Here is a 27301-nt window from a genome sequence, read left to right as displayed (position 1 = left end):
GACCTGAAGATAAGGTAATAAAGGGAAAATAGTCACAAACAGGGCACTGGTGACAACTGCACAACCTAGAAGGAGGAATGATTTACTCAAGGAAGAGAACTCAAGCAGGTCTTTGCAATGTACCTATCACAGGAAAGGTAAAATTGTTCATGAAGGGTTGTGTCTGTATCCCTAAGAAAATACAAACTCTACAGCTATGACTTGGCAGACTGGAAGATAAGGCAACAGACTTAGTTCAGGAAAGCCATAGAAAGGCAGTCGAGGGGAAACGGAAGGCAAAAGAGGAAGGGAGGCTGGGAAGGAGCTAAAAATGTAAGCGCAGGACTAAAAGACACACTCCGAGGAGCAGACTCAGCCCTACAGAAGAGGGAATCGGCGACGTGCTGTCAGTGATGCGAAGCTCTAGACACTCACTGTGCCGCCAGAGCGAAGTATTCCATTGGGAGCCAGAGTACCCAGAGGCCCACTCCGGGGCACGAGGGCTTTTCTGTCCTGGGTGTGTCTTCTCTGCTCCAGGACTGGGATGAAGGCCCTTGAGCTCTCTCTGGCTTTGGTGGGGGCGCCAACCTACTCCTCCTTAGGAAACCAGGCAGGGATCAGCCCAGGTATGGTAATGCATGCCTGTCATCCCAGCTGCTCAGGAGGCTGAGACAGGAGGATTGCAAGTTAGAGGCCAGCTTGGACAACTTAGTGAGGCCCTGCATCGAATTAAGAAAAAAAGGACTAGAGATGTAGCTCAGTGGTAGAGCACATGCCCAGCAGTCCCTTGGTTTCATCCTCAATACTAAAGAAAGGAAAAGTGGAGAGAAAGACAGGGAAGGGAAGGGGGAAAAGAAGGGATTAAGAGAGAAAGAGGGAGGAAACGGAGGAAGTGAGGGAGGGAAAGATAGGCAGAAATGACCCAAAGCACAGTGGGGAGAAGCACAGCGGAAGCTCTGAGTCTGGCAGGGACATCTGAAGGTGGCTAGGACCCAGCCCTGCCCAGAGCCAGGGGAGTATGTGAGGCTCAGAGGCGAGTGCGTATGAGTGCATGTGAGGCCGGGAGGAACCTCTCTTGAACAGCAGATACCATTACCTGGAGAGTGAGAGCCTTCTCATTTATTCAGGAATGCAGAAGAATGAGACAAAAGGAACACTGAAATGACACGAGATAAAATAGCAGGCATGGAAGTCAGAGAACAGGAATGAACCCCATATGTAAGTGGGGTCCGGGGAGAGCCTGGCGGGCGGTAGGTACAGGAGGAAGTGGGATAGTGGGAGAAACTTAAAACATAAAGTCCAGGACACTGACACCACCAAACGCTGGCGAGGGTGCAGAGGACAGGAGCTCGGACTCATTGCTGGTGGGACTGAAAAATGGGAGGACGGCTGGTTGAGAACTCAGCAGCCTCTCACAAAACTGAGCACGCTCTTCTGATATGCCCAAAAATCACACTCCTCGGTGTTTACTCCAGAGGTGAAATGTATGTCCACATGAAAACCTGTGCACAGATGTTTCTGGCAGCTTTACTCATAGTTGCCGAGACTTGGAAGCCACCGAGATGCCTTTCCAGGGGCAAACTAATAAACTTTGGGCATATGGACATTGGAATATTACTCAGCACTAAAACAAATGAACTATCAAGCCATGAGAAGTCATGGAGGATGGTTACATGCAGGCGGCCCAGTGAAAAGAGCCAATCTGCCCCAGGCATGGCAATGCACACCTATAATCCCAACTACTCAAGAGGCTGAGGTGGGAGGATGACTAGTTCAAGGCCAGCCTGGAAAACTTAGCGAGACCCTGTCTTAAAATAAACAGGGCTGAGGATATGGCTCAATGGTACAGTATCCAGGGTTCAATCCTCAGTACTGCCTCCCACAGCTACTCTGAATACCATGGTGTGTGATTCTACCTCTGGGACATCCTGGAAAAGGCAAACTGTGGGGACAGTGAGGCAGGGCCATAGGAAGGGATGGATAAACAGCGCATGGGGGGCTGGGGCTGCAGATGGCTCTCCAGGCCGCTGCACAGGTGGGTACAGCACTGGCCCAGAGTGAGCCCAAGAGTGACTCTGGGTGCAGGGCAGCGACAGCATCTCCTCCTCAGCACTGCTGCCCACCAGACATGGAGGGCACGGGTCGAAACTGTGGACTCTCCACCCCGCCACGTGGCCACCCAGAGCCAAAGGCCACCAAGAGGGAGGCGAGAGCAGGCCTGTCCACGCGTGGGTGGACAAGGCGCCCAGCACACTGCTGCCGCCAGACCCTGCACCCCACCTCGCTGCTCCCCAGAGGCCCCTCCCCTTCTCCCCCTCTTCTCGGTCACCAGTTCCCCAGCGAAGCCTTTGCCAGCCCTGGCCCTGCCTGGACACCGTTTCCTCTGATTGTTCAAACTGGCTTCTTCTCACTCTTCCAGCCTCACTTAAATGTCTCCTCAGCCGGGACAATGATGTACGCCTACAGTTCCAGCACCCTGGGAGGCTGAGGCAGGAGGATTGCAGGTTCGAATCTGGCTTGAGCAATTTAGCGATTTAGCGATACCCAGTAGCAAATTAAAAAGTAAAAAGTTCTCAGATGTAGCTCAATCCAAAGGCCCTGGGTTCAATTCCCAATACCAGAAAAAAGCGGGGGATGGGCTTGCTTCCTGTGTATCATTCACACACACACACACAAAGGTGCACACACATGAACACAAAGACACAACCAGGAGTTCCCTAGGGAGGAACCTGGGCACCCCTCACATGGCAGCCAGCACCCACTGTCTGTACCCGATGGCAGCCCACACACAAACAGAAACAGCCCCAGCACCAAGACCTAAAGAGAGAGGAGAAGTCCACTAAAGGGGCAACCAGCAAGGAAAGCAGCTAAGCACGAAATTAAGTCACAACCATTTGGGCCAGAGATTAAGCTCAGCAGTTCTGCTGCCTGCCCTGGAAGCGCAAGGACCTGAGTTCGATCCCTGGTACCAAAAAAAAAAAAAAAAAAAAAAGGAACAGACTTCAGAATCAACTAATTTCCTTATCCTACCTGGATGTTAGGTAGGATTTTTCACTCTTCATAATTATCAGAAAAATGGAAATGCAAATATCAGAAACAGAATTAACAGCAGTATACTGTGTGTGTGTGTGTGTGTGTGTGTGTGTGTGTGTGTACATAGTCCTGGGGATGGAATCTAGAACTCACACGTGCCAGGCAAGGACTTCTCCACTGAGCTACATCCCCAGCCCTTTTTATTTTGAGATAGAGTCTCACAAAGTTGTCCAGGCTGGCCTTGAACTCTGATCCTCCTGCCTCAGCCTCCAGAGTACCTGGGATTACAGGTTCATGCCATCATGCCAGGGAACTCAGTGTACTTTTGAAAATTAATTTTATTGGTACAATTTAAATATACATAACAATCACATTCTTCAAAGGGAATTTGTACCTGTGCATGGTGCATCTTGAGTCCTTTCTTTCTCCCAGTCCCCACCTTTTTGAATCATTAGCAAAGAAAACAAATACTAATCTAAACAGTAAAAGATAAAAAACAAGAAAATGTTTAAATTTGAAACAGAAAAAAATTAAAAACTGAAAGTACTTAACAAAAAATTTAGGCCCAGGGATTTAGCTCAGTGGTTCCGGCGCCTGCCTTGCAAGCACAAGGTCCTGAGTTCGATCCCCGGCACACACACAAAAAAGTGAACATTAACAAAAAAATTTAAAAATGAGACCAACTACATTTGTGATAGAAACAAATGTTATCTGGGTTAGACCCTCAACCTGTACCAAAAGAAAGAAATCTCACTCAGCTGTTCTTACCAGATTTGCACCTACAAAAAGACATGGAGGGAAAAATTAAAATACAAAGACCAATAAGAAAACAAACCAAAGAATGCAGGGTAGCAATACTAGAATATAAAAAGTAGAACTGAAGCAAAAAGGTTTCACTAGGGAGATATCGTCATTTTATTGACAAAATAAATTTCTTCTTGACAAAAGATAAATTTATCTTGGCAAAAGATAAAATCTACAATTCCACCATGAAAATATAACTGTCATGAATCTCTTTGTGATGAATAGCATAGATTCAAACTTTACAGAAACAAAACCTATAGAACTGCAAGTACAAATGGGCAGAACTTTACTGAAGAGAAAAACTGATCTTGTCCAGCTTTAGGAAGATCAAGAGATGAAAGATAAATAAATAGCAATACAAAGTCTTTAAATAATACTATGTATAAAGCATCTTTAAACTAAACTCAGGAAATATACCTGCTTTTTCAAATAAAACATCTTCAAAAATATGAAACCAGAATTGCATGTTCTTCACTGGTCAGTAGATTTAAAATTAATTATAAAAATCTAAACACATAAAGCGCTAGGAAATTTTTAAATGCTCTTCTAAATTACTCTTGGATAAGTAACAAAACTTGCATTTTAGAAAAAATGTAATTGTAGAAAGTTTAGAAAATCATCTTGAAGAATGCACCGTGTTTTAAAACCCCCAGTTCTGGCCAAAGTAGTGCTTGGAAGCAAACTCATAGCATTAACTGCATTCCCTCCTTTAATCATGAGAACAAAGTTTTCAACTTAAAAACTGAAAACATTAACAAAACAAACCTCAGAAAAGTAAGCCCAGAAAAGGATGCATCAGAAAATGTAAACAGACAGAGCTGCTAACCACAGGTCACTGACGGGCAGGGGCAGTGAGAGGCTCAAAACAGCCCAGCTGTCCAGGTGTGGGCAGAGGCAGCAGGACGGCTCGGACTGGCCCTGCAATGGGAGCTTCGAGCTCTCACTGCAGGGTCCAGAAAGCAATTTCCACCCGGGGCTGTGTCGCCCTCAGCAGCCAGACCAATCAGTGGGGAAGAAAGGTACAAACACTTAAAATGAGGAGGGAGGTAAGGAAACTGACAGAGGGAGGCTTTTTCTTTTAATCCTCAGAAAGTGCTATGCTGAACTGCATGCAAATAAGCTTGAAACACTTGGTTTGGGGGCCGGGGAGTACTGGGGATCGAACTCAGGTCCTGCGCTTGCACAGCAGGCGGCAAAATGAGTGAGCTAAATCCCCGCTTGAAAAGCTTGATTTAAAAAATGATTTTTCACCCCTCAGGAGCTTTCCTATCAATAAATATCTTCCTACTTTTAAAAAAATGATTTTTCTAAGAAAACACAAGTCACTACAACTGACTCAAGAAGCAGGAACTGACAGCACAGCCACGGAAGGCGATCTTCCTTGTGCTCCCTCCCGGACTCTCCCTCCTGGTCACTGAGGCCTCAGTTCCAACGTCACTCTGTCAAGGAAGTTTCCAGAACACTCGATCACATCTCCACCCTCCAGAACTAACCATGAAGACCGAACACTGAAGTCCACACGGATCACCAATTCACCCGATTACCGGGTTCAGCAGGTATCCTGGCGCCGGGCTGCTGTGGTCTGGACCTCAGAGTCCCTCAAAGGCTCCTGCGCTAAGGCTCGGCCCAGGCAGCAATGTGAGAGGTGGGGTCTGCAGGCAATTGATCAGGAGCACTCTGACCTCACTGGTGATCAATGCATTCACGGATTCCTAGCCGGGTGGGCTTCAGGGCAGGGCCTCCTGCTGCCATGCTGTGAGCAGCTTACCCTGTCACACTCAGCCTCAGCACTGGCCCCAGACAATGGGCCCACACAAGCACAGACTGAAACCATGAGCCAACGCATCTTTCTTCTTTTTAAGTTGTTCCTCTCAAGCATTTTGTCACAGCAGTGAAAAGCTAACTCACTAGCAGAAGCACTGGTGCAAAGTAGGTGCTCAATTAAAACAATGAATGAATGAAGACTGAAAGAGTCAAAAAAAATCCTCCCAAATAATTTCTTATTACAAAACAAGACAGGGGCCGGGGATTTAGCTCAGTGGTTCCACCACCTACCTCACAAGCGCAAGGTCCCAAGTTTGATCCACGGTACCAAAAGAAACCCCCAAAATACAAAAGAGGACAAGCCTTTAAAAACAAAGATGAGTATGCTGGAAAGTGCTTTAGGGTCAGAACAACATGGCCACCAGGTACAAGTTCATACATGGGAAGATGAGCGTGGTCTCAGAATTCCACTCCACTGCTACCGGGGGAAAATGTAAAAGAACCCTGAAAAGACACAAGGCTGTTCCTGGCTTATGCAGCCAACAGAAAGAAGAGAGAGCAAGAAGAGATAGGGCCAGGGATTTAGCTCAGTGGTTTTGCTGCCTGCTGAGCAAGCGCAAGGACCCAAGTTCGATCCCCGGTACCGGAAAAAAATAAAAAAGAAGAGACGCCAGAAGGAAGGGCAGACTCCGGACGGGACAGGCAGGGTGAGGCCCCATGTGCACCATGTCTGCCCCAACGGCAGGGCTCACGGGAAGAGCAGCCACCCGCTGTTCTCACGAAGACTTCCTGCTGGTGCTGCCCTTACCGGACCGGGATGAGACCGGGTCGGTGAGCCTGGCTGGAGCCCGAGCACCACACTGCCTCCACTGGCCCAGGACGGAGGGGACAGTGCCCCCAGGGCTGCAGCAGGCTGCACGGCCTCCCGGCTCTGCGGGCGTGTGTGTGTGTGTGTGTGTGTGTGTGTGTGTGCGTGCGTGCGCGCACGCGCGCACGCACTCTCTCTCTTTTGTCTCGGTCACCCCTCCTCCGAATCTGCCTCCTCTCTCACCCCCCTTCCTGCCTGTGTCCCCTCGTCTCTGTCTCCTCTCCTTGCCCACAGCCGTCTCGGACCCACTCCCAGCATAGCTGGGACACAGAACAGCTGCCACAGCCACTACCCTGGATCCTGTGCCAACTGCGGGGAAGAGGGCAGTGGGCCTGGGCAGCATCTTCCAGCCGAGTCCCCGGAAAGCAGAAAGCAGCGAGCTTGGGTGGGCTGGGCCAGGCCATCCCCACCCTCGCTGACACCAGGCCCAAGGAGCCGGAGCTCAGCCACTGCTCTCCCCGCTGTGATGCACCAGCCGTGCTTCCTCCACAGCCCAGAGCGCTGGAGGCGCAGGCTACAGCTCCCCTCCCAAAGGGATCCGGGCCTCTGAGGGCCACCGCCTCGGGCCCCCAGGTTCACCAGGGCACAGAGTCCGCACGGCCTCTGCCCGGCTCTCGGGCTGGCCTTTGAAGGGGAGGCGGAGCCACGCAGCAGGCACACAGATGGACGCAGAGAGTAGCCGCGGCTGGAGGCCTGAGGCTCTCGTTTGCCCTGGACAGAGGACGGGTTCCGGGGAAGGGCCAGCACCTGTTGGGCACCGAGCCTGGCATGGGGGACCCTCAGGGAGCCCAGAGCAGCCACGGTGGGCCCAGGAGGGGCTGAGTGACATGCAGTGCCCGCCTCTGCCCAGAAGGTGCTGGGCCAGCGAGCACAGCTCCTGCCACCCTTGGACAACACAGGTGGAGCTGGAAGAGTGTGTGGCCCACCCAGCAAACTGCCTTTTAGCCTTTTCTTCCTCCCACTTCTGGGAATCTAACCCAGGGCCTTCACCCCCAGCCCCTGTATATTTTCACTTGTAGACAGAGTCTCACTAAGTCGCTGAGTTGCTCAGGCTGGACTCAGACTTGTGACCCTCCTGCCTCAGCCTCCCAGAGCGCTGGGATCACAGGTGAGTGCTGCCAGCCCCGGCTCCATTTGAACCCAGAGACCCATCTGTTCCTGTCACCTGGCACCAAGTGAGCGTCCCCACCCTGGCCCCACAGGCAGCAAGGGATGATGATGCAGCAACCTCATGGGAAGGCTCTGGGTCGGCACCCCAGAATTTAAACATGGGGTGGCCATGAGCCCCTGTGGCCCCTCAAATGTCCCCCCAAACACGTCCAGAGCAAACCAAGTGAGCAGGAAGGAAGCAAGATGGTTTCCACACTCGGGGATGAGACACAGAGCAATGGCCAGGCCCAGAACACGAGTGCATCTGGAGGTGTTCACCAGCCCTTGCCCCGGGCTGGCTCGCCTGTCCTGGACACCCAGCAGAGGAGCAACGATGAATGAAGAAGGAATGCAGAGGAGCAGGCAGGGCTGGGCAGTGAGTGCTCTTTAGACAGGGTGGTCCAGGACGACCTTGATCCCTGCCTGGGAGCAAAGGGAGCCCTGTGTATGTTTTGGAGGAGAGTTCTCAGACAGAGAGAAGGGCAAGTGCAAAGGCCCTGAGGCACAAGAGTCGCAGCTTGTACGAGGGCCAGGAAAGAGGCTGAGTTAGCTGAACCAGAGTCTCTGGTGGGGAGAAAAGAAGGCGAGGTCAGAGAGGCCACAGAGCAGGGCCCGAGGGCTTCCATGGCACGGGGGCGCTTGGTCTGCTGTGCTGGGTGAGATGGAAGGTGCTGGGGGCCCAAGAAGAGGGCCGAGGTGACCTGCTTGGATTCAACTGGGCCCGGGGAGGGCACTGCCCCGGGGCTGGGCTGGCGAGGATGGCCCTGTGGCACCTGAGCGCCCGAAGAGGCCGCCTTCTGTGAGCAGTGAGGAGACTGGGGAGCGGGGCTGCCCCAAAGCACAGCAGCCTCTCCCGTCAGAGCCCTGGCCCGCGCAGCCGGATCTGCCAGCTTCTGGGCAAAGCCACCGGTGCTGATGCCCCTTCGAGGCCCTGGGGTCGGACCCCGGCCACTCACTCTGCCCTGCAGCACTGCGCCAGGCACAGTGGCCGTGCGCTTCGGGTGCAGCCTCCGCCCCCGCCCCACGTGTCCTGGGTGCTGTGCAGGGCGGAGCTCCAGCCCAAGCTCTCCACTTCACCCCACGACGCCCCCTCAGGGGACCTAGCCCCCCTCAGTCCCTGCAGAGGACACGGAGAAGACAGAGTCCTGGGAGGCATCGGGGCGAGGGGGGCAGCAGGCGAGGCATCGGAGACTGGAGCCAGGATGGACCCAAGCCTGTGGTCTCCTCCAGGCACGCAGAATGCACCCACAAATGCTGCGTCGCACCAGGAGGAAGGGGCGCCCCTCTCCACGGCTCTCCGCAAGCTGCAAGAGCCTGGACTCAAACCCGGGCTCCACGATGCCCAGTGCTGTGCTCTTCTCAGCTGGGCTACTTGGAAGAGCCCAGGCAGCTGGAGACACCGGGCTGGGGTGCAGGGCAGCACAGCGGCCAAGAGCCAGGCCTGGCCTTCACCCAGCTTTGCCATTGGCCAGCTATGTGACCTCGGGCAAGTCACTGTTCCTCTCTGGGCCTCAGTTTCCTCAGCTCCAAGGTGGGTGTGACCGTGGCATCTGCTGCCGTGGGCATGAGAGGAAACAATGCTTGTTGAGGACTTAGAGCAACAACCAATGCCACTCAGTCCATAGAGATTTATTAAGTGCCTACTGTTTGCCAGTTCTAGGCACTGGAGAGCCAGCGGGAAACTATGAAGCTGACAACCCCACCATCAACGATGACACCAACATGGGCTCAACGGCAGTAAGAGGAGAAAAATTAAGCAGCAGCCACACTGAGAGATCCATTCTGAATGAGGCAGTCAGAGCTGAGCACAGACAGAGAGAAGGTGTGGGAAATGGCCTCAGCTGGAGCTAGAGGAAAAGCATTCCAGACAGAGGGAATGGCCAGTGCAAAGGCCCTGTGGTCAGAGGCACCCGGCATGCTGGAGGCCTGTGTGGCAGGAGTGCAGAGACCAAGGGGAGACAGACGAGGTGATGAGAGGTAGCAGACGAGAAGAGGACCGGAGTGCCTCTGACTGTGAGGAGCTGCAGCTGCTGCTTCTCAGGGGAAGAGCTCGGGAGAATCAGCCAGTGCCTCCGAGGAGGAAGAGAGCACAAAGGCAGGGAGGCAGCGGCTGCAGGGGAGACCGGGCGGCCAGGTGGAGTGGCGGGGCATGGCCAAAGGGCTCACACCCCTGCGACTCCCTGAGCCTGGAGCCCCATGTTGTGGCCTCTGGTCCCCTCCTAAGGGGCAGCCAGGGAGTTCCCACCTGAAGCCACAGCGCCAGTAAAGAGCAGGCCCCGGCCCAGGACGACCTCCCTGCCCCACGTGGGGGCCCCTGACGCGTTTCCCCGGGCCTCTGGGACCTCAAGGCAGGGGTCCCATCTTCTCTCGCCAAAGCCACCCCGCCAGCCCAGCCCTGAGGCCCCGTGCCACCCCTCCTCGTCCCCATGCTGCTGCAACCTCAGGCTCACACCAGAAGTCACGCGTACCCCAGGACCCAGGCCTGAGTGCCGGCCCTGTCCCAGCCCCAGGACCTCAGGACCCCAAGACCCAGGACCCCAGGACCCAGGTCCCCGGACCCCAGGACGCGGCCTCGGCCCACCAAGCTTCCTGGCGCTGCTTGGGAGCCCCGGGAGCTCTACACCGCCCCGCCTCTGACCGCAAGGGAAGCCGCGCTGTCCCAGAGGAGAAAAGCTTTCTTTGTGCGGGGCTGGTGAAAGTGTGTCTGTTTGGGAAGGCAGGCCGCTGCCGGCTGGGAGTGTGGGAAAGGGGCTTCGGACTGCTGAGGCTGCGCGGTGGGCAGAGGCCGCTCCAGGCACAGAGGGGGCCGCAGTTGGGCAGGAGGGCACCTGGCCTCCCAGGGGCCCCTGCCTGGGGTCTCCCAGGATGTGCAAGGAGCACAGCTTCTGGTTTCGCCCACTCTGTTGCAGGCCAGGGAGGAAGAGCGGGGCTAGGTTTCTTTCCAATGTCGTCCGAATGGTTTTTCCTCTCGGAGTAAAAAAACAGAATGGTCACAGCACCCAGAAGGCAGGTTGTCATGGCAACAAAAGTTTGAGGCCAGGTACATCCTGACACCCTTTCCAGGCCCATCCCCGGGGAAGGCAGGATTTGGGGGTGGCGATCAGCCGTGTTGGCTGCAACCTCCCAAATTTCTCACCAGCCAGGACAAGCTGATCGCTGTTTTCCAAGCTCCCAGGGAGGAAAATATGATTTTCTAGGAGAGGCGCTCTCTAGCCCACAGTGACCGCAGAGCACTGCGCTTGTTTTGTTCACAGGTAAACTGGCTGACGGGGCCTGGGGTGGGGTCTCCGGCCCGGCCCCTCCAGGCCGCTTCCCCAACCGGCTGCACCGTTCTCTCTCCAGCTTGTCACTGTTCTTTTCTGCCTCTCGGAAGCCGAATGAGACTCCCTGGCCAAAAACCCTTTGAGGCCCCTTTGAGAAGTGGGTGCCCTCCCGGGGCCTCGACCTTCCAGGGCTCCACAGGTGAGAAGCTGAACAGGGCCTTGTGCAGGGAAAGGGCTCCGCACACACCCGCTGACACTGTTTTGAAATACTTTTCAGTTAAGAATTTTTAAAAAGATGACACTCAGGCTTCAACTCCCACTGCAAGCCCTGGATGAGCCATGGGGAAATGGCTCCGATGACCTTCAGCGAGCGGCCAGGAAAGAACTGAAACAGTTAAGAGGCCTCTGCAGGCAGCATGGCCAGGGCGCTGGAGAGGCGGAGGCAGCCTGTTCTGCAGGTGCGCCTGAGAGGCAAGGCTGGGTCTCCTGACCTGCGGAACAGGACCTCAGGTGTTCTGAGGCCTCTGTGGGTGGAGACAGGGATTTTTAGCCACGATAGCTTTGGGTTTAATTTTTGTTTTTCAAAGTACATGCCACAGTAAAAACTCAAGTCCCAAGGGCACGGCGGAAGTCAGTGTGCTGGGTGAAGGGGCCAGGCAGGATCTACCAGACACCTGTCAGAAAAGTTTGGCCTGGCACCCCCAGAAGCCAGGCAGAGCCCTCAGCACCCCAACAAATCTCCAGCCTGTCACCCCAAGGCCCCGGCCAACATTTATGTCTTGCGCATTACCACTTTCATACTGCACACATTTGTAAAGACCCTGACACATCAGACACTCCCGAAAGGAGGGTAGGCAGGGCTCAGAGCCACATCTGTGGGGACAGAGGGACAATGTGCTAGTGACCCAAGACAGGCCCCAGGAAGTTTCCAGTTGGCCCACGTATGACAAAGGCGATAGAAGCAACGGCAAGGATCGGAGACCTGGGAGCCGGGCCCATGGGGGGCATGCAGGGGGAGGCTCGGACCCAGCTGGCGCCCTCATCTACCCTGAGCCACAGGTGCGAGGTCCACGCCGCAGCTCTGCATGCCGGCAGTCTTGACCTTGAGGGCAGAGGCCCCTGCTCACGGGCCCATCCCGGAGCCCCCGCCCCCGACCCCCAGGGCCAGCACCGCCCACGATGGGGCGCAGCCCCTGTCAGAAGCTGTCCCTGGAGCCCTGTCACGGCCGCCCTGCACCCGGCTGCCTGGGGAGCCGACGGAGGGGTGTGGGGCCGGTTTCTGACAGGAACGCCCGAGCTCTCGGGCTCCGGAGCTGGAGTTGGCAGAACCGCCCCCATTTCCCTCCGAAGGGACCAGGACACCCAGGGCTCCCTGGCTTCTGGCGACACGGGCGCCCGGGAGCCACCACCCACGGGTCGCCTACTCCCCGGCCGCTCCCGAGCCGCTGCGGCGGGGTGGGGGGCGAGGTCCCGGCCTCAGGAGGGCGGGCGGGGGTGTGGAGCCGGAGGAGGAGGAGGAGGAGGAGGAGGAGGAGGAGGAGGAGGAGGGCGGGTGGCGGAGTTCGGGCCAGGGACGCGCGCGCTCGGCCGCAGCTGCGGCGGGCGCCTCCGGGGGGCGCGCGGCCCGACCGGGCCGGCTCCCACGCCCCGCGTCCCATCCTGGCCCCGGCCCCGGCCCCGGCCCCGGCCCCGGCCGAGCGCGCGCGGGAGGGAGCGCGTCCAGGGCTCGGGCCGCCGGGGCCGCGCACTCACCGAGCCCGCCGAGCTGCTCCTCGCATGAGTACCAGATGCCGGTGTGGAAATTCCTGACGAGGAAGCGGTCGTCGCCGGTCTCCCAGCTGTAGAGCGCGCCGCCCGCGGGGATGGCGGGGGCCGCGGTGCCGTGGGCCGTGGCGTTGGCGCCCGACGTGGGGCAGTTGGCGCCCGCGCCCTGGCCGCAGCCCGGCTTGGGCACCCGCCGCGTGCCCCGGCACCAGTGCGTGGTGAGGAAGGCGGTGGTGGCGAAGAGCAGCGCCAGCAGGTTCAGCGCCACGGCCAGGAGCGCCCGGCCGCGGCGGCTCGTCTTCATGCCGCCGCCCGGGCTCCGCGCGCGAAGTTCGCGCCCGGCGTCAGCGGCCGCTGCCCACCGCGCCCCGGGGCTCGGGCGCCCGCGACTGGCGGCGGACTCGGACTCGGCACGGGCCCATGGCCCCCGCCCTGGGGCGGCGCGGGCGGCGCGGGGCAGACCCGGCGCGCCCCGAGCCCGGAGCGCGAGTGCACCTCGGCGAGGAGCCGCCGGCGCCTGGCAGCGGCCGTGGCGCAGGGACGCGCGCCCCTCCGTGGGGAGACACCTGCCGGCGGGCAGCGACACTGTTCCGGCTCCCGCACGGGAGAGGAGGCGCCCCACGCCGGGCGCGGGCGCGGACTGGGGGCGGGAGGCAACCTGGATGCCGGTTCCAAAGGGGCCCCGCGCCCGCCAGTGGACACTGACGACACCGGGTCTCCTGGGCGAGGTGCACCAGAGAGGGGACCCCGCGGGGACTTGGGGAACACCCCCCCAAGGGTGTCGAGAGGCCCTGCCCAGGAGAGAGACAGGGCAGGGCCTGCTGGGGCTCCCCACGGGGGCCTGGGACGGCACGGGACTCCCCCAGGCAGGGCCCCCCCCCCGCCAGACCCAAGGAAGGAGTTGCCCAAAGGGTCTGAGCAGTGGGGACTGCGGGCAGAAGGGACCTGTGACCGCAGGCTGGCAGACAGGGCAGAGGGGCGTCCTGCCGAGAACGGGGGTCCTAGGGTTTAAAGGCTCAACTAGCCCAAGTTCACCTGCCCTGTCTGGGGACAGCCCCCTTCTAGGATGAAGCAGAACTTCAGGAAGGCTGGCAGAGATGCAGGGGTACAGGCTGGGGGACAGACAGGGCTGCCCCACATGGACTGCGGGCTGAGGCCTGGTCCTCAGGCAGCCGTGCCCCGCTGGGCGGCCAGTCTGGAGTCCTCCAGGCGGGGGCGGGGCCCAGTGGCCCAGCGCACGGACTTTGGGGTCAGGCACCCTGGGCTGGACAGCTGTGGGGCTTTGAGTGCGTCACCTGCTCCCTCTGAGCCCGTTTCCGTACCTGTGAAAAAGGGATGCACATCAGAGGCCTGTGCCTGTGAGAAGCATGTGGCCCAGCGGACATTCAACCAATGCTAGCTGCTATTCTTAACATCCGAACCCAGGTGAGGGAACTCAGTCATTTCGGGATCTCTCCTGCAAACCCGGATCTCCAGGCTGTGAGCATCCCCATGTCCACCTCTGCTTCAAGATGCCCAGTCCCTAAACTCCCTCTGGACGGCTCACCATGCCCCGGTGCCCGGGGCAGGCGACAATTAATTGCATGTTGATTGCAGGAGCTAAGGTGAATTCTGCCCAAGCTGAGAATGGCTCCAACCACCCCCAGCTTACGGAGGAGCAGCTTTGCAGAATTCAAGGTTAGCCGATCTTGAATTGCCCTGATCCCGTGGGTGCGCCCGGCTCTCTGTCAGCCACCGCCACCTGCCTGGGGTGGGTTCAAGGAGAGCATGGTGGTGATGTCCCTGGCATGAACCAGCGTGCAGGGCGGGGCCTCCTCACTGGCTGATTAGAGACCTTCGCCGGCCCCAGGCAGCAGGTTCCTGACTACAGCACTGAGAAGGGGGACCTGTGTGTGAGGATGGGGTGCAGGGGCTACTGGTTGACAGAGAAGATGCATCACGGCCAACAGCCTCCAGGAGCACCGCAGCACTTTTAGGCGGCCATGCGGCATTCGTCACACAAGCATCTGCATACCCCTGAGAGCCAGGCCCTCGGATGCGTGCTTGGTAGGGCGCTTCGTCAGCCCTGAGACTGGCTGGTGCCCCCCAAGGCTGAGAACCCATCCTGGGGCTCCAGAGGCAAGAGAGCCCAGAAAAATAGGTCTCAGGGACTTGACTTGGTTAGGAAATCCCCATAAGAGCACAGAGATTCCCGACTCCCACCTCGGGCACTGCTGTCTCGCTGGGCAGCACTGGGGAGAGGGGGAGAGAGCACTGCAGACTGGGCGGGGCTGGGGGCCCGGGAGAAGCTAAAGCAGGGTGGGATGTGTGTGGGAGGAGCTTTGCAAAGACCTCACGAGAAGGTGACTTTGAAGCAAAGACTCGAAGGAGGTGTAGGAGGGAGTGAGGTGTAGGAGGGAGCATACATATTTGCCAGGGAAAGAAAATTCCAGGCAGAGCCAGCCAGTGCAAATGCCCTGAGGCCAGAGCTGCCTGGCTCTGGGGGTAACCACAGAGAGGCAGACCAGAAGGAAGAGGTCAGAGAGCTGATGGCGGAGGGGTCAGTCACGGAGGGAGGTCTGTGTTGGCCAGGAGGAGGACTCTGCACTTACCGAGCGGAATATGAGCCTGCAGGGGGTCTGGGCAGAGGGGAGCCACGTCCCACGTAGGGTGCTGTGTGAAGAAGGTTGGGAGCAGAGACCAGCTGGGGGCTGGCGAGTGACGCCAGGGGCGATGGCCAGGATGGGCAGTGGCCTTGGAGGTTCCAGGCTGTGTTGTCTTTTGCAGTGCTGGGGATAGAACCCAGGGCCTGTGCATTCCAAGCAAGGTCCCTACCACTGAGCTGCACCCCAGTCCTCTGGCTTGGTTTGGAAGGATGAGCCTGGGGTGTGGACAGTGTGGGCTCCAGCACAAATGGACGCAGATCTCAGAGTGCAGGGAGAATTCAAATCTGACTGATTTTGTGCTGGGCACAAGGCCTGGGGGAGCTCTCACCAATGGCAGGAACAGCCGTGTGTCTGCACTCCCTCCTAAAGTGAATTCAGAAGTGCCAGCGATAAATCCCAGATGAGGGGATGGGTGTAGTGACCGAGGTGTGGACAGGCACTGATGGGCATCGGGGTTGGTGTAGGAGCCCAGCAGTTCGGGCTGAAGGCCTTGGCTTCTCTCTCTGGGCCACTGCCATAGGCCAAGGCCTCCTCCCATCACCCTGCTGTTCCCCGAAGCCCGTGTCCCTGCCCTGCCCCTACTGCCACAGAGCCAGACGCAGACACCTCTGCTTAGCCTGTGGATGCCCCCTCACCTGGCCTACAGGCCGGTGGCCAGACGCAGGTCGGCTGCCATCCCCAGCCCCTCTGCCCACCTCCTCCAGGCCTCCCCTCCACATGACAGCAGGCCACGCTGCTGGGACCTGCAGCTGCTCATGCCACCTCGGGTGTCCAGTGTGAGTGAATCGTGCTGAATCTGACATCTGCTTTCGCGCCCATGTCCCCCATAGGCTGGGAACCTTCCCTGAGGCCCAGATTCGGCCCATACACACATTCTGTCCGGCCTGGGTGGAGCTGGCCTCCGAGGTATGTCACATTTACACAAGTAGCCAACATTCAAGAATCATGAGATCTCTCAGAGAAATGTAACTTCAGCTTCTGTCGTGATCGAATTACCAGCCAGCACCGGGCCTGTGTTTTCGACTGGCAAAGACTTGGCAAATGTCCCTTCCGGGGGCCAGGGCCCACGCTCCCGTGGGGCCCCTCCAGAGTCCCAGAACCTGGACTCAAGGCCCAACACATTTTGATAAACCAGTTTCCGATGCTAAAAGTCAGCGTGCTATGTACTTCCCAGATAGTGGCTGGGCGGGGCCTTGGGTCGGCCCCACAGCTGTACATGAATCTTGGAAGCCCATGCAGCTGTACAGCTGGGAATCGTATACGTTTTTACATTCAACAAAATTAACCAGAAAATCGTTGCTATTAGTAATGAAACACATACTTTTCAGGAAACGCAGATATGCTCTGAAGAGAGAGGTCCCAGGTGCACTCTGCTTTTGGCTTTTCCTGGGAGCTGCTGCTGCGGGGACACTCACCTGGGACTTCAGAAGCCATTTCCTGTTCTCCAAAACTTCAAACCCAAGCCTGGGAAAGCAGAGCATCCGGCCTGCAGGCCTCCTACTTACAGTGGGAGATTAGCCAATTTCCAATTATCGGGGAGGCTTTTTAAACACTGACTCCCAAGGTACCTATGCCTAATGCCCACTTCATTCTGTGGTGAAGTTGCCAGCCTGGTGCTGCTTTTCTGGGGGCTGCTTGCTGCTCCGAGCCCAGTCCCCAGGGGAAGGAGGGACCCGGCTCTCTGTGCAATTGCAGGTGTCCCGGGGTGGGGCGGAGATTCTCAGAGGAGAAAGGGATCCACTTCATTAGAAAGTGACGATCTGCAAAGCATCCAGCTGTTCTTCCCCCACCCCAGGGCCTTTGCGCCTGCTAGGCGAGTGCACTGCCACTGACCAACACCCCGGCCCCTCCGCTTGTCCTCTGAAACTATCTGAGCATTTTAGGCTCTTCAACAAGTTTTTCCCAGCTGTCCCCTGGCTCTGCCCAGGCTCTGCCTTCACAGTACTTATGATCAGAAGGGAAGACAGCAATTCGCTCAGAGGCGGCCGAGACATCCCAGAGATGCAGACAGTGCTATGTGCAGGCAGAAGAGGGAAAGGGACACAAGAGGGAGCGATGGAGGCCTCGCCGAGGCAGGACATGGAACTGGGAAGAGGAAAAAGATCCCCAGGTGGCACATGGAAGGGCTGCATCTTAATCCCGGCTCCCCCTGCATCTTGGCCGAAAGTTGTGGTTGGCTCCATCCTGAACCTCCCCAGCCTCCGCTTCCTCATTAGTAAATCAGGGCGGGGAAGGGGCCTCTGCCGGTGCGTGCTGAGCTTCTACCCACTGTCCCCGCCTCCTCACTGTCGGTCCTCAGGGGCTCGCGTCCGCTTCACAGATGAGGAGAGTGAGCGCCCGGAGAGCGGGCAGGCGGAGCTCAGCCCGCGTGGGGTGGTGAGAGGCCCTGCGACCCGACCCGGGCCCAGCCGAGGCTGAGAACAGAGCCCGCACGCACCCCGCATAGCTGCGCAAAGTGCGCCAAGGCGCTGGTGCCACTCCAGCCTGGACTCAGACGTGGGGCTGGCAGGGGTGGTCAGGGGCTGTGGGCAACGGGTCAAGCGCATGGCCGAAGGGGCACACTTGACTCTTGACGGAATTCTGCCAGCTCTCTAGCATTTCCGCGTCTCCACTGGGGAAACTGAGGCTCGAGAAGGAACAGGGGCTGGGCATGATGACACACGCCTGCACTCGCAGCACTCTGGGAGGCTGAGGCAGGAGGATCACGAGTTCCAGTCCAGCCCGGGCAACTTAGTGAGACCCTGTCTCAAAGGAATAGAAAGGGTTGGGCCGGGGGTTTAGCTCAGTGGTTCCGACGCCTGCCTCGCAAGCACGAGGTCCCAAGTTCGACCCCCTGTACCAAAAAAAAAAAAGCTACAGAAATAAAAAGGGTTGGGGTCGTAGCTCAGTGCAAAGGCCTGGATTCACTCTCCACTGGGGCGGGGGGGGGGGGAGCAGGGCAGGAGTTAGAGCCCGGGGCCACCCTGGTCCCGTAGACCTCTGCGGCCCATCTCTGCTGTCTTCAGAGGAAGCCGAGCAGCTCAGAGCGAGCCCTGGGGTCACAGGCTCCGCCCCTTGCTCCCCACTCAGTGCTCAGGCCTCAGTCCCTCCCGGGCCTCCCCGTCCCAGCCCAGCCCTGAGGAGAAGCGAGGCTCGGGGGATCCCGGAGGCCCCTTTGGGCTGGGCTTTCTGAAGGTTTCAGAGCTGCGGTTTGCTTCCCTCTGCTGCCCTCTAGGGGCCACAAGCGGAGGCGCCGGCCAAACCCGCGGGGACGAGGGAGCGGGGGCCCCAGCTGTGACCGGGGAGCCAGGGCCGAGAGGGACCGGCTGGGAGGGGTGAGGACAGCAGAGGAGAGAAGGGTCTGCCCGTGACGGTGACGCACAAGGAGGAGCGGCGCGTAGGGTGTCCAAAAGCCAGGAACTTGTGAAGGAGATCGGGATTACATGAGCCCTTCTTTTCGATGGTTTTAATTCATTTACGAACTCCCGGTCTTTGGCTCAAGCATCTTAATGTCTGGGGCTGCAGCAGCTGTCTCCTCTTTTGACGGAGGGCTGCGTCACTTGCCGTGCGAGCTGGACGGAGGCTTCCAGGCCGGCTCGGAGTAGCTGCCCGTGGTGTGAGGGGACCTCGGGCCGTGAACCTGGGTTCGGTCCCCCGGCTGCAGGGCCCCGACCCCAGCAGCTCCCCTCCTCACCGCCCAGGCCTGGGGTGAGGGCTTGGCTCCGCCACACACCCCTGCCAAGCTGCTCTGCCCCGCCACAGATTCAAAAGCAAAGGGCCAATCTGCCAGGGAAGGAAACCTCTGAAACTGTGGGCCACAACCAGCCTTTCCTCCTTGCAAGCTGATTGCCTTGGGTATTTGTTACAGTACTGGAAAAACCAGCACAATTCGCATTCCCCGTATAATCGCCTTCGATTAGGTGCTCTGTTCTGGGAGAGAGAAGCAGCTGAGAGTCGCAGGAGCGGTCACAGATGTGGGCACTTGCTCTCTCATAAAGGAACAGCCGGAAGCCATCTACTGCCCAAGCAGCTGCCCTGCGTCGCCCGTGGCTGCAGTTGCTCCCCACGTGGTAACAAGGGGTCACCGGAGTCTTCAGTAGTGATGGTATAAATAAGAAATGTAGGGCTGGGGTGCAGCTCGGGGGCAGAGCACATGCTTAGCAAGCACAAGGCCCTGGCTTTGATCCTCAGCACCAACGAAGAAATAATAGTAATAAAATAAAGAGCATAATAGAAGTGCTTGCTCCATGTGTAGGCACCTTCATGGCCTTTAACTCATTACATCCACAAACTAGCCCTGAAGGCAGGAGTGAGTCTAATCCTCTGACAGATGAGATGACAATCACAGAATGGCAGGACTAGAGCCAGGCGTGGTGGTGCACACCTGTGATCCCAGCTCTGGGTGGCTGAGGCAGGAGGATCGAAAGTTGGACCCTGGGTGATTTAGCAATACAGCAAGACCCTGTCTCAATTTTTTTTTTTTTTTTGGTACCGGGGATCGAACTCCGGTCCTTGCACTTGTGCAGCTGGTGGCGAAACCACTGAGCTAAATCCCCAGCCCCTGTCTCAAAATTTTAAAAGGGCTGGGATGCAGCTCGGTGCAAAGGGTCTGGGTTCCAGTACCACAGGAAAGAGAGAGAGGGCAGAAGTGGGAGAGGTCAACTGGAGAGTGACTAGGATATTGCTCTGGCTGTGACAAATGGTGATGGGGCACCCCCTTCGGAGGACGTGGGGACTCCCACGTGGGAGCCTCGGCGTCCTTCAGCAGCCAGGTCTGTGGTTCTGGGGCTCCCAAACCCCAGGCTGAGGCTGGAGGTGAGCAGCCGGCTGCTAGCTCAGGGCAGGGCGGTTCTAGTTTCCACTGGGCACAGCCTCGCCGTCCCCAGGATTTGGACCAAAGCGCCTCTTCTGCAGCCCACCCGGAGGCTGTGTTAGCCGGCACGGGCGCTCACACTGCCGGAGTCTTCTTCCCCTTCTCATCTCCCAGGGAAAACAAAGCACAGAAACATGTGATTTGTTGTCCGGCTACTAAGTGCCGCACACGTGACCTGTTTACTCCTTGCTGCAGCCCTGCGTGCCTCGTGCTCTTGTGTCCTAGGCGCGAACCTGAGGCGCAGGGAGAGGGGAGCTGCCCCGGGTCAGCAGGAGAGCTGGGCCTCACCCGGCCGTGAGACCCCAACCCCAGTGCCCAGGACACCTTACGACGCAGCTGTCACTTCCAGAGGTGTCTCCCCGGACCCCTGCGAGTGCTCAGCCCATTTTGAGTAGGGAGATTTTGACAAGAAAACAAATCGAGCAAGTTAGAAGAGGGTTTCATTCAGATAGGTGAAGTCAGGGTCTCGGGAGACACAAGAGTGAGAAGGGCCGTGCAACCGGTGTGGCGCCCCCTTGTGGTTGAGGACATTACGAAGTTCTGAAGCCGAAATCCGGGCTGGGGTGTGGCTCAGGGGTACCGCCCTGCTTAGAGCACACAGGGCACTCCGGTCCACCCCGGTACTGCAAAAACATGAGTACGTGCTCAGAATCAATGGGTGACTCCGACTCGCTGGGGCCCCTCCTGTCCTCCGGCTGCACGGCTGTGGGAGCGAGGCCGCAGGCCTGCAGGGGCCCGTCCTCTCGTGCGGCCAGGCGCCTGGAGAGTGTTAGGAAGTGTCCCACGCACAGCTCGGAGGAGGGTGGAGAGGCCTGGATCCGGGCTGCACTCAGCCGAGCACCAGTTCACTGATGGGCTTGCAGCTGAAGGAGCTCTTGGAGCTGGGGCCCCACTGGGTGAGGAGGTTGCTTATTTGCTTTTGCAGGGTAAGTGGGTCTGTGACCACCAATCCTGATGTGTCAGCTTCGCTGGGTTAACCACCACTTAGCGGATTAGTACAGCACGCTCCTGCATGTGTCTGGGTGGGTCATGGAGACATGGCCCGGGGTACCCTACGTGGTGCCTCACCCCTTCCTCTCTGGTGCTGCTCCCTGACTCTGCTCAGTCTGCCATGAACTGAGCTGCTTGGCTCTGCCACATCCTTCACCATGCTGTGCCGGCCTTAGAGCCAGCCAGCCATGGACTGAAACTTCTGGAGCCATGAGTCAAAATAAACCTTTGCTCTTTGTTTATAGCAGGTATTTTTGTCCCAGTGATGAAGAGCTAACGCAGAGAGATTCAGAAGGAGGCAAGGGTAGAATCTTGGTCTGCTTTCTGTTGCTATGCCAGAATACCTGACACTGGGAAATTTATCAAGAAAAGAACTAGCTCTTAGTTCCGGAGGAGGGCAAGTCCAGGATCAGGTAGCTGCATCTGGTGAGGGCCCCATGCTCCATCACAACGTGGCAGATGGCATCACGTGACTGGAGTGCCTGTGAAAGCTGAGAGAACAGGGCATGAGGAGAGAAGGAGGGGTTGAAGCCCTAGGTAGCTAACTCGCTCCCATGAGAAAAGCTCTCATCTCTTCACGGAGACTCTGCTGTCTCTCCGCGCCGCCCCCCAGCTCTGCACACTGGGGACTGGAATGGTCGGGATCTACACTGTGTCCCATAGGCCCGTGTGTGCAGAGCTGGGGCTCTCAGAGGCGACTGGGTTGGGGGGCTCTGACACCCTCACTGGATCATCCATCGCTGAGGTCATGACTTGGTGGCATTATTGGGGGGATGGAAACAGGAGGTGGGGCCCAGCTGATGGGAGTGGCTCATGGGACATGAACTCAGGGCTCTGTCTGGCCCCTGGCCTCTTCCTCTGTGGCTTTCCCCTCCTCTCTGCTTCCTGCTGCCATGAGGTGAGCAGCTCTCCTCCACCAGGCCCTTCCACCATGATGTTTCTGCCTTGGAGCCGGCTGACCAGAGACTGAACTCTTGAGCCAAAACAACACTTTCCTCCTCTAAGCTGACTTTCTCAGGTGTTTGGTCACAGTGATGAAAAGCTAGCCCAAGGATGGAGCCTCAGCACGCGCTTCAGTGGAGACAGATCCCACTCAGACTCAGAAGGCAGCGTCACGACAGGAATGGCCGTGCGACGGCGCCAGTGGCCTCCGGCCTCTGCCCCCGCTCGGTCTGTGCCGCCCTTTGTGGGAGTCCACTGTGGCAGGCCCAGCCATAGGGGAGCCATCCTGAAGGTCAGTCCCCAGTCCAGGCCTCGAGGGACCTCACGCTCTGCTGCCATTGCCATGACAAAAGCATGCCAGGCGTTCCGCTGGCCCAGGATGCAGACCTTGATGGAGGCCCCTCTGGGGGACACCACCACTATGTGGCTGAGCCGCCAAGACTGCCAGAGCTGCCTGACAGGCCCTGCTGAGGTCAGCCAGCAAACAGGCAAAAGGTGCTGAGAACAAGTGAGCGCTGCTGGGAGAGGACTCGTGGGGCCGTTTGAGACGGAGCATTGCGGAGCCAAGGCTGGCTGATAAGGGGGTGTCTGTGCTCTAACTTTCCTCTCTCCTGTCCAGTCCCAAAGTCCTCTTCCCCAGACCCATTCGGGGCATTCCTGGAAGAGGAGAGAGCTGGATGGGAATTATGGTGGACCCAGGCAGTCAGCCCAGCAAGACCAGGGACCAAAGACAGGGAGAGGAGAACAAGAGGCAAACCAGAGAAACCCCAAAGCTTTTGTAGTCAAGTATCTTCTGTTACTGTAACAAAATGCCTGAGGTAGGTGATTTATCAAGAAGTGAAGGTTCTTTTGGCTCACAATCTGTCACTCAGCTAGGACCACATGCTGCTCCGTGCATGAAGGAAAAGCAGGAGGACAAGTGGGTGGGTGAGGAAGAGAAGCAGAGAGGCGACAGCAGTGCAGGCTCGTTCTAGGAGGACCCACTCCCACGAGAACTCCCCCGGCCTCCTGAGAAAGACACGGGTCCCGGCCCAGGGGCAGAGGCCCCACGGCGACGGCCCACCTCCTAACGGCCGCACGGGAACCAGATTTTCGCTCGGTCTCGTGGAGAGAAACCACGTCCAAACCACAGCGGCTTCCTTGGAAACAAGGTACACAGGGCCGAGAGAACCGGGAAAGGATGTGCAAGCGTGAGCGGCCCACTTACTCCCCAACCACGTTAGCCAAACCCGAGTCAGAACCTGCGCTTCCCCAGCGCGGTCCCTGCCTCCTGGGCGGCCGGCCCTCACCGAGCACTGCCCGGAAGTGCTGTGCGGAGGGTGCTGAGGAGGAGCTTGAGAATGTGGGGCTCCAGGCGTGGCTCAGAGAGGGGCGCCGGCGCTGTCCCCTGGCGGGAGGGGCCTTGGGCAACACCAGGCCGCTTCCCCAGTCACATGGTTCCCGGCCGGCCTCGGTGTGGACCTCTGGGCGAGTCACGCAGGGCCATCGGGGGCTGCCTCCACCTGCCCGCCAGGCCCACGCGGCCCCAGAGCCACCTGCCTGCCTTCTCCCCTCCTTCCACCTTTCCTTCTCACTTCTTTCCTTTCTGACATTTTTTTCTTCTGAGCATAAAGTATTATGATATAGAAAATGTAGAAGATACCAAAAAGGTACGAATAATTTTAAGTTGCTTGCAACTTCACTATTTAATATTCATTTCACTGGCTAATTCAGTGTTTTCATGAAAAAACTGTATGTGTATTTTGTAGCATTTTAACGACAGCGCATGCCCGGTTCTGTATCTGGGTTTTTATATTGAAAGTCATGCCATGGTCACTGCCTGGTGTCTTAAGACGTGGATCACAGGAACCATCAATGAAACATTTTGGATGCTCCTCGGACCAGGCTTAAGTTTCATACAAAGTCTGGTGAGTGGACGCCATTATTGTAACCATTTGACAGAAAAGGAAACAGGGCTCAGAGAAGCCACATGCCAAGGGTCACGAGGGAAGTAAGTGACACAAGCAAGGCTTCGGGGCTGGGGATGTAGCTCAGTGGCACCGCCCTGCCTCACAAGCGCAAGGTCCTGAGTTCGATCCCCGGTACTGGAAAGAAAATGACTTCAGATCCAGTGATGCCTGTCATACCCCAAGGACTGCAGAGTGTTTCACCCTGTGGATGTTCGAAAATTTACTTTTAATCTCCTGTTGTTGGGTAACTAGGTTATTTCTGGTTTGTTTGTTTTAACAGAGATAGTGCCCTAACATATTTCTTTGTCTACACAGGTCCCAAACTATTTTTTTTTAACTAAACTAAAATGGACCAAGGTATGTCATTTAGGGCTGGTGTGAACCATTTCAGTAGCAGTCAGTGGTTTATATTCTTGGAAAGCTGAGAGGGATGCACATCTCGCTTTGGGGACAGCTTGATCCAGCAGCTCAAAGACATCAAGGGCTCGGGTCCTTTCCAACTTGCTGCTTTGCTTTCTTCCACTGACGCCTGCATCCTTTCCTCTTCTGGCTTCATATGGAAATTCACATGAAACAAAGTGGCTGCCTTGATTCCTGACATCACATTCTCATCCCACACCATCTCTTTTTAAGACAGCAGGGAAGTTTCTCTTTCTCAGAAAATGATTCCTAAAGTCCCACAGTGGACAGAGAGAAAGGGAAGCTCTGATTGGCTTTTACCAGTCTAGACCTGTCCCAGAGTCAGTTCCCCCAAATGTCACAGCTGAGACTGAGGCAGGGTGGCTGTGCCAGTCTATTGCTGCCTAACAAACTTCCAAAACCTAATGGGCTTTGAAAACAACAATTACCCCACCAGGATGCTGTGGCTGTGACACAGGCGGCCAGGCCGGGGCTCAGGGCAGTGACGTCCAGCACTGAGGAAGCCAGCCAGGTCCGCAGTCTGGAAGCCACGGTGACAGCACCCGGGCCCCTGTGGTCAGCACCCAGCCGTGATGTCACAGTGAGTGCCCCGTGGACACTGGGACAGGAGGCCTGGTGGGGTCCAGGCAGTGGTGGTGCTCACTGTGCCGTCGCCAGGCCTGGGGCTGTGGGGGCCCTGGCTGCACTCCGCACCACCAGGCCAAGAGCCGAGAGCCAAGCAGGTGAGCCTGACCTCTCAGGGTGGCCGCCTCAGGCGCTTTGTTATGGTAATGGACAGCTGACTGACTTGAATGTGCCACCAGGTCTCTTCTAAACATCAGCGTTTCCCAGCAGCCAACATGTAGAGCTTCTCAGGTCTTCTCTCGTGGGTGCGTCATGCCCTAGTTGCTCACCAGTCTCTGAAATGGCACTTGTGTGGAGGGGACGGGCGTGGATTCTGAATCTGGACCGGGGACCAGGATGGCTGCAGAAAGATGCAGAGCCGTCGGCGGGCGGGGTGGGGGGGCACGGCCACTTCACAGCTGTGTGCTGCTGACAGGTGACCTGGCCCCTGAACCACCTGCAGGACAGACAAAACAATCCCCACCTTACAGGCGGCAAACTCCCGGCTCGGCTTACTTTCTTTTGTTTTGGGGTTTTGTTTTATTTTTGGTGCAGGGATCAAACCTGGGACCTTGCATTTGCAAGGCAGGTGTCGGAACCACTGAGCTAAATCCCCGGCCCTCTTTCTCTTTATATTTGTGCCAAGATGCTTACTTATTTGTGTGTGTGTGTGTGTGTGTGTGTGTGTGTGTGGTCTGTGAGAGGCTGAGGAGCAAACCCAAAGCCTTGTACATGCTCACCACACACCACCGCTGAACTATACATCCCTGGCCTGCCAACACTTTAAAATCAGACATCGTACAAACAATTGGAGTCTGCAGCTTCTTGGGAACAATCTAAGAATCCGCCCTCATGGGCTCGGGTTCCTAGGAACTGCATAACTGCTGTGGACAGGAGACAATCTCCCCGGCTGACCAAGTACTGTATTACTTCACACCAGCCTTTGGTCTCTGGCCCACATCCGAATCCCTTGGAATATCCTGGCGTCCGTGCTCCGAAAAGGGAAACTTTGAGACCCCAGAGGCCTTCAGGGTGGGGTTGGTTGCCAAGGGAAACGACCTTCCATCAGAGGGTGCAGCTTTCTGTCCCGCCTCTGCACCCCTATGTCCAGCGATGTGATTCTAGAAGCCTACATAATAAGGCCTCCATAAAATCCCCAAAGCTCAGGGTTCGAGAGTTGTGGACATTTGGCAAAAGTGTTGTGCATGAGCTGGTTGTGGTGACACAGGCCCGAATCCCTAACACTCTGGGAGGCTGCAGCAGGAGGATCACAAGTTTGAGTTCTGCCTGTCTTGAGGTTGAAAAAACCAAGCGCTTGGGCCGGGGATGTACCTCAGTGGTTTTGCCACCTGCTGCGCAAGCGAAGGACCTGAGTTCGATCCCTGGTACAAAAAAAAGAAAAAGAAAAAAATCCAAGGGCTGCGGATGCAGCTCAGTGTAAAGCCCCAGGCTCCTGCCCAGTATGTGCCAGGTGGGGCAGGCCCGGCACAGCCCTCCAGCCTGCCCTGCTGCTGCTCCATGTGGCCCAAGGAGCTGGAAGGCCTGTGGGCGGCCTGCATCCAGGGCCGGGGAGTCATGCTGACAGGGAGGGCTGAGACCCAGGCCCAACAAGGCAGCCAGGGCAGGACAGCAGCCCCCAGACCCCGGGGAGAGGGGAATACTCTGTACTCCTGTTGTTTTCCAGTTCCTGTCAAATCGCTCCACGTACAAATTTAAACAATGAAATAAATCTGACCCCTACACATACACAAGCTTTCTGTTCCCAAACACGCCCAGCTGATGCCTGCCCCAGTCCTGTGGCCTGAACAGCTCACCCAGGTCTCAATGCAGGTCGCCTCTGCACAGGCTGCCCGGGCTGCTCCTCTCGGGTGCCGGCTCCCAGTTACTGTGGACGTCTCCCATCACCGCCATGGCCGGATCCCACACTCGGCTGTCCAGCTGTTGATTTCCGGGGTCTCTCCGTGGGCCCGCACGCGTGGTGGGGCAAGGGGCTGAGGTGAGCATTGCCCTGGGGAGGAGTCCGGGCCACCTCAGGGTGGGTGCTTCAGAAGCAGGGCTGGTCTTGGCCCAGTCCCGCTCTGGCTCCACCACGGCTCGGGGCTCTCTCGGGTGTGCGTGGGAGTCTGCACTGTCTCCTCTGGGCACAAGTGGCGAGGGGCGGCCAGGGGCACCATTCCTGGCACTGGGGAGTGAAGATGACAGCCCTGCGAGGGGGACTCTGCGCCATCCACCTCCAGAGCAGCGTCAGTGTGCCAGCCTCCCCGCAGCAGACGCGG

The 27301-nt window shown here is 57.4% G+C and overlaps 1 protein-coding gene across 3 annotated transcripts in view; it reads right to left on the bottom strand.

Moving 5' to 3' along the window:
• The window catches only part of Gsg1l (GSG1 like), a 196427-nt gene extending 183470 nt beyond the window's left edge, over positions 1-12957 (bottom strand). The window contains exon 1 of one of the 3 annotated variants that reach the window (XM_087209079.1): positions 12613-12957. In XM_087209079.1, coding sequence (XP_087065205.1) covers positions 12613-12928 — 316 coding nt within the window. In that variant the 5' untranslated portion in view covers positions 12929-12957. The remainder of the gene's footprint in view (positions 1-12612) is intronic. The other 2 variants (XM_087209078.1, XM_087209076.1) reach the window with 2 other exon arrangements.
• Between the last annotated feature and the right edge of the window lie 14344 nt (positions 12958-27301).

The sequence above is a fragment of the Heterocephalus glaber genome, unplaced genomic scaffold (assembly GCF_053883595.1).
Source record: "Heterocephalus glaber isolate CG9 unplaced genomic scaffold, H.glaber_assembly_v1.0 deba00000943, whole genome shotgun sequence".
Lineage (NCBI taxonomy): Eukaryota > Metazoa > Chordata > Mammalia > Rodentia > Bathyergidae > Heterocephalus > Heterocephalus glaber.
Note: the sequence above shows the minus strand (reverse complement) of the source record. Positions and strands in the feature narration are given on the sequence as shown.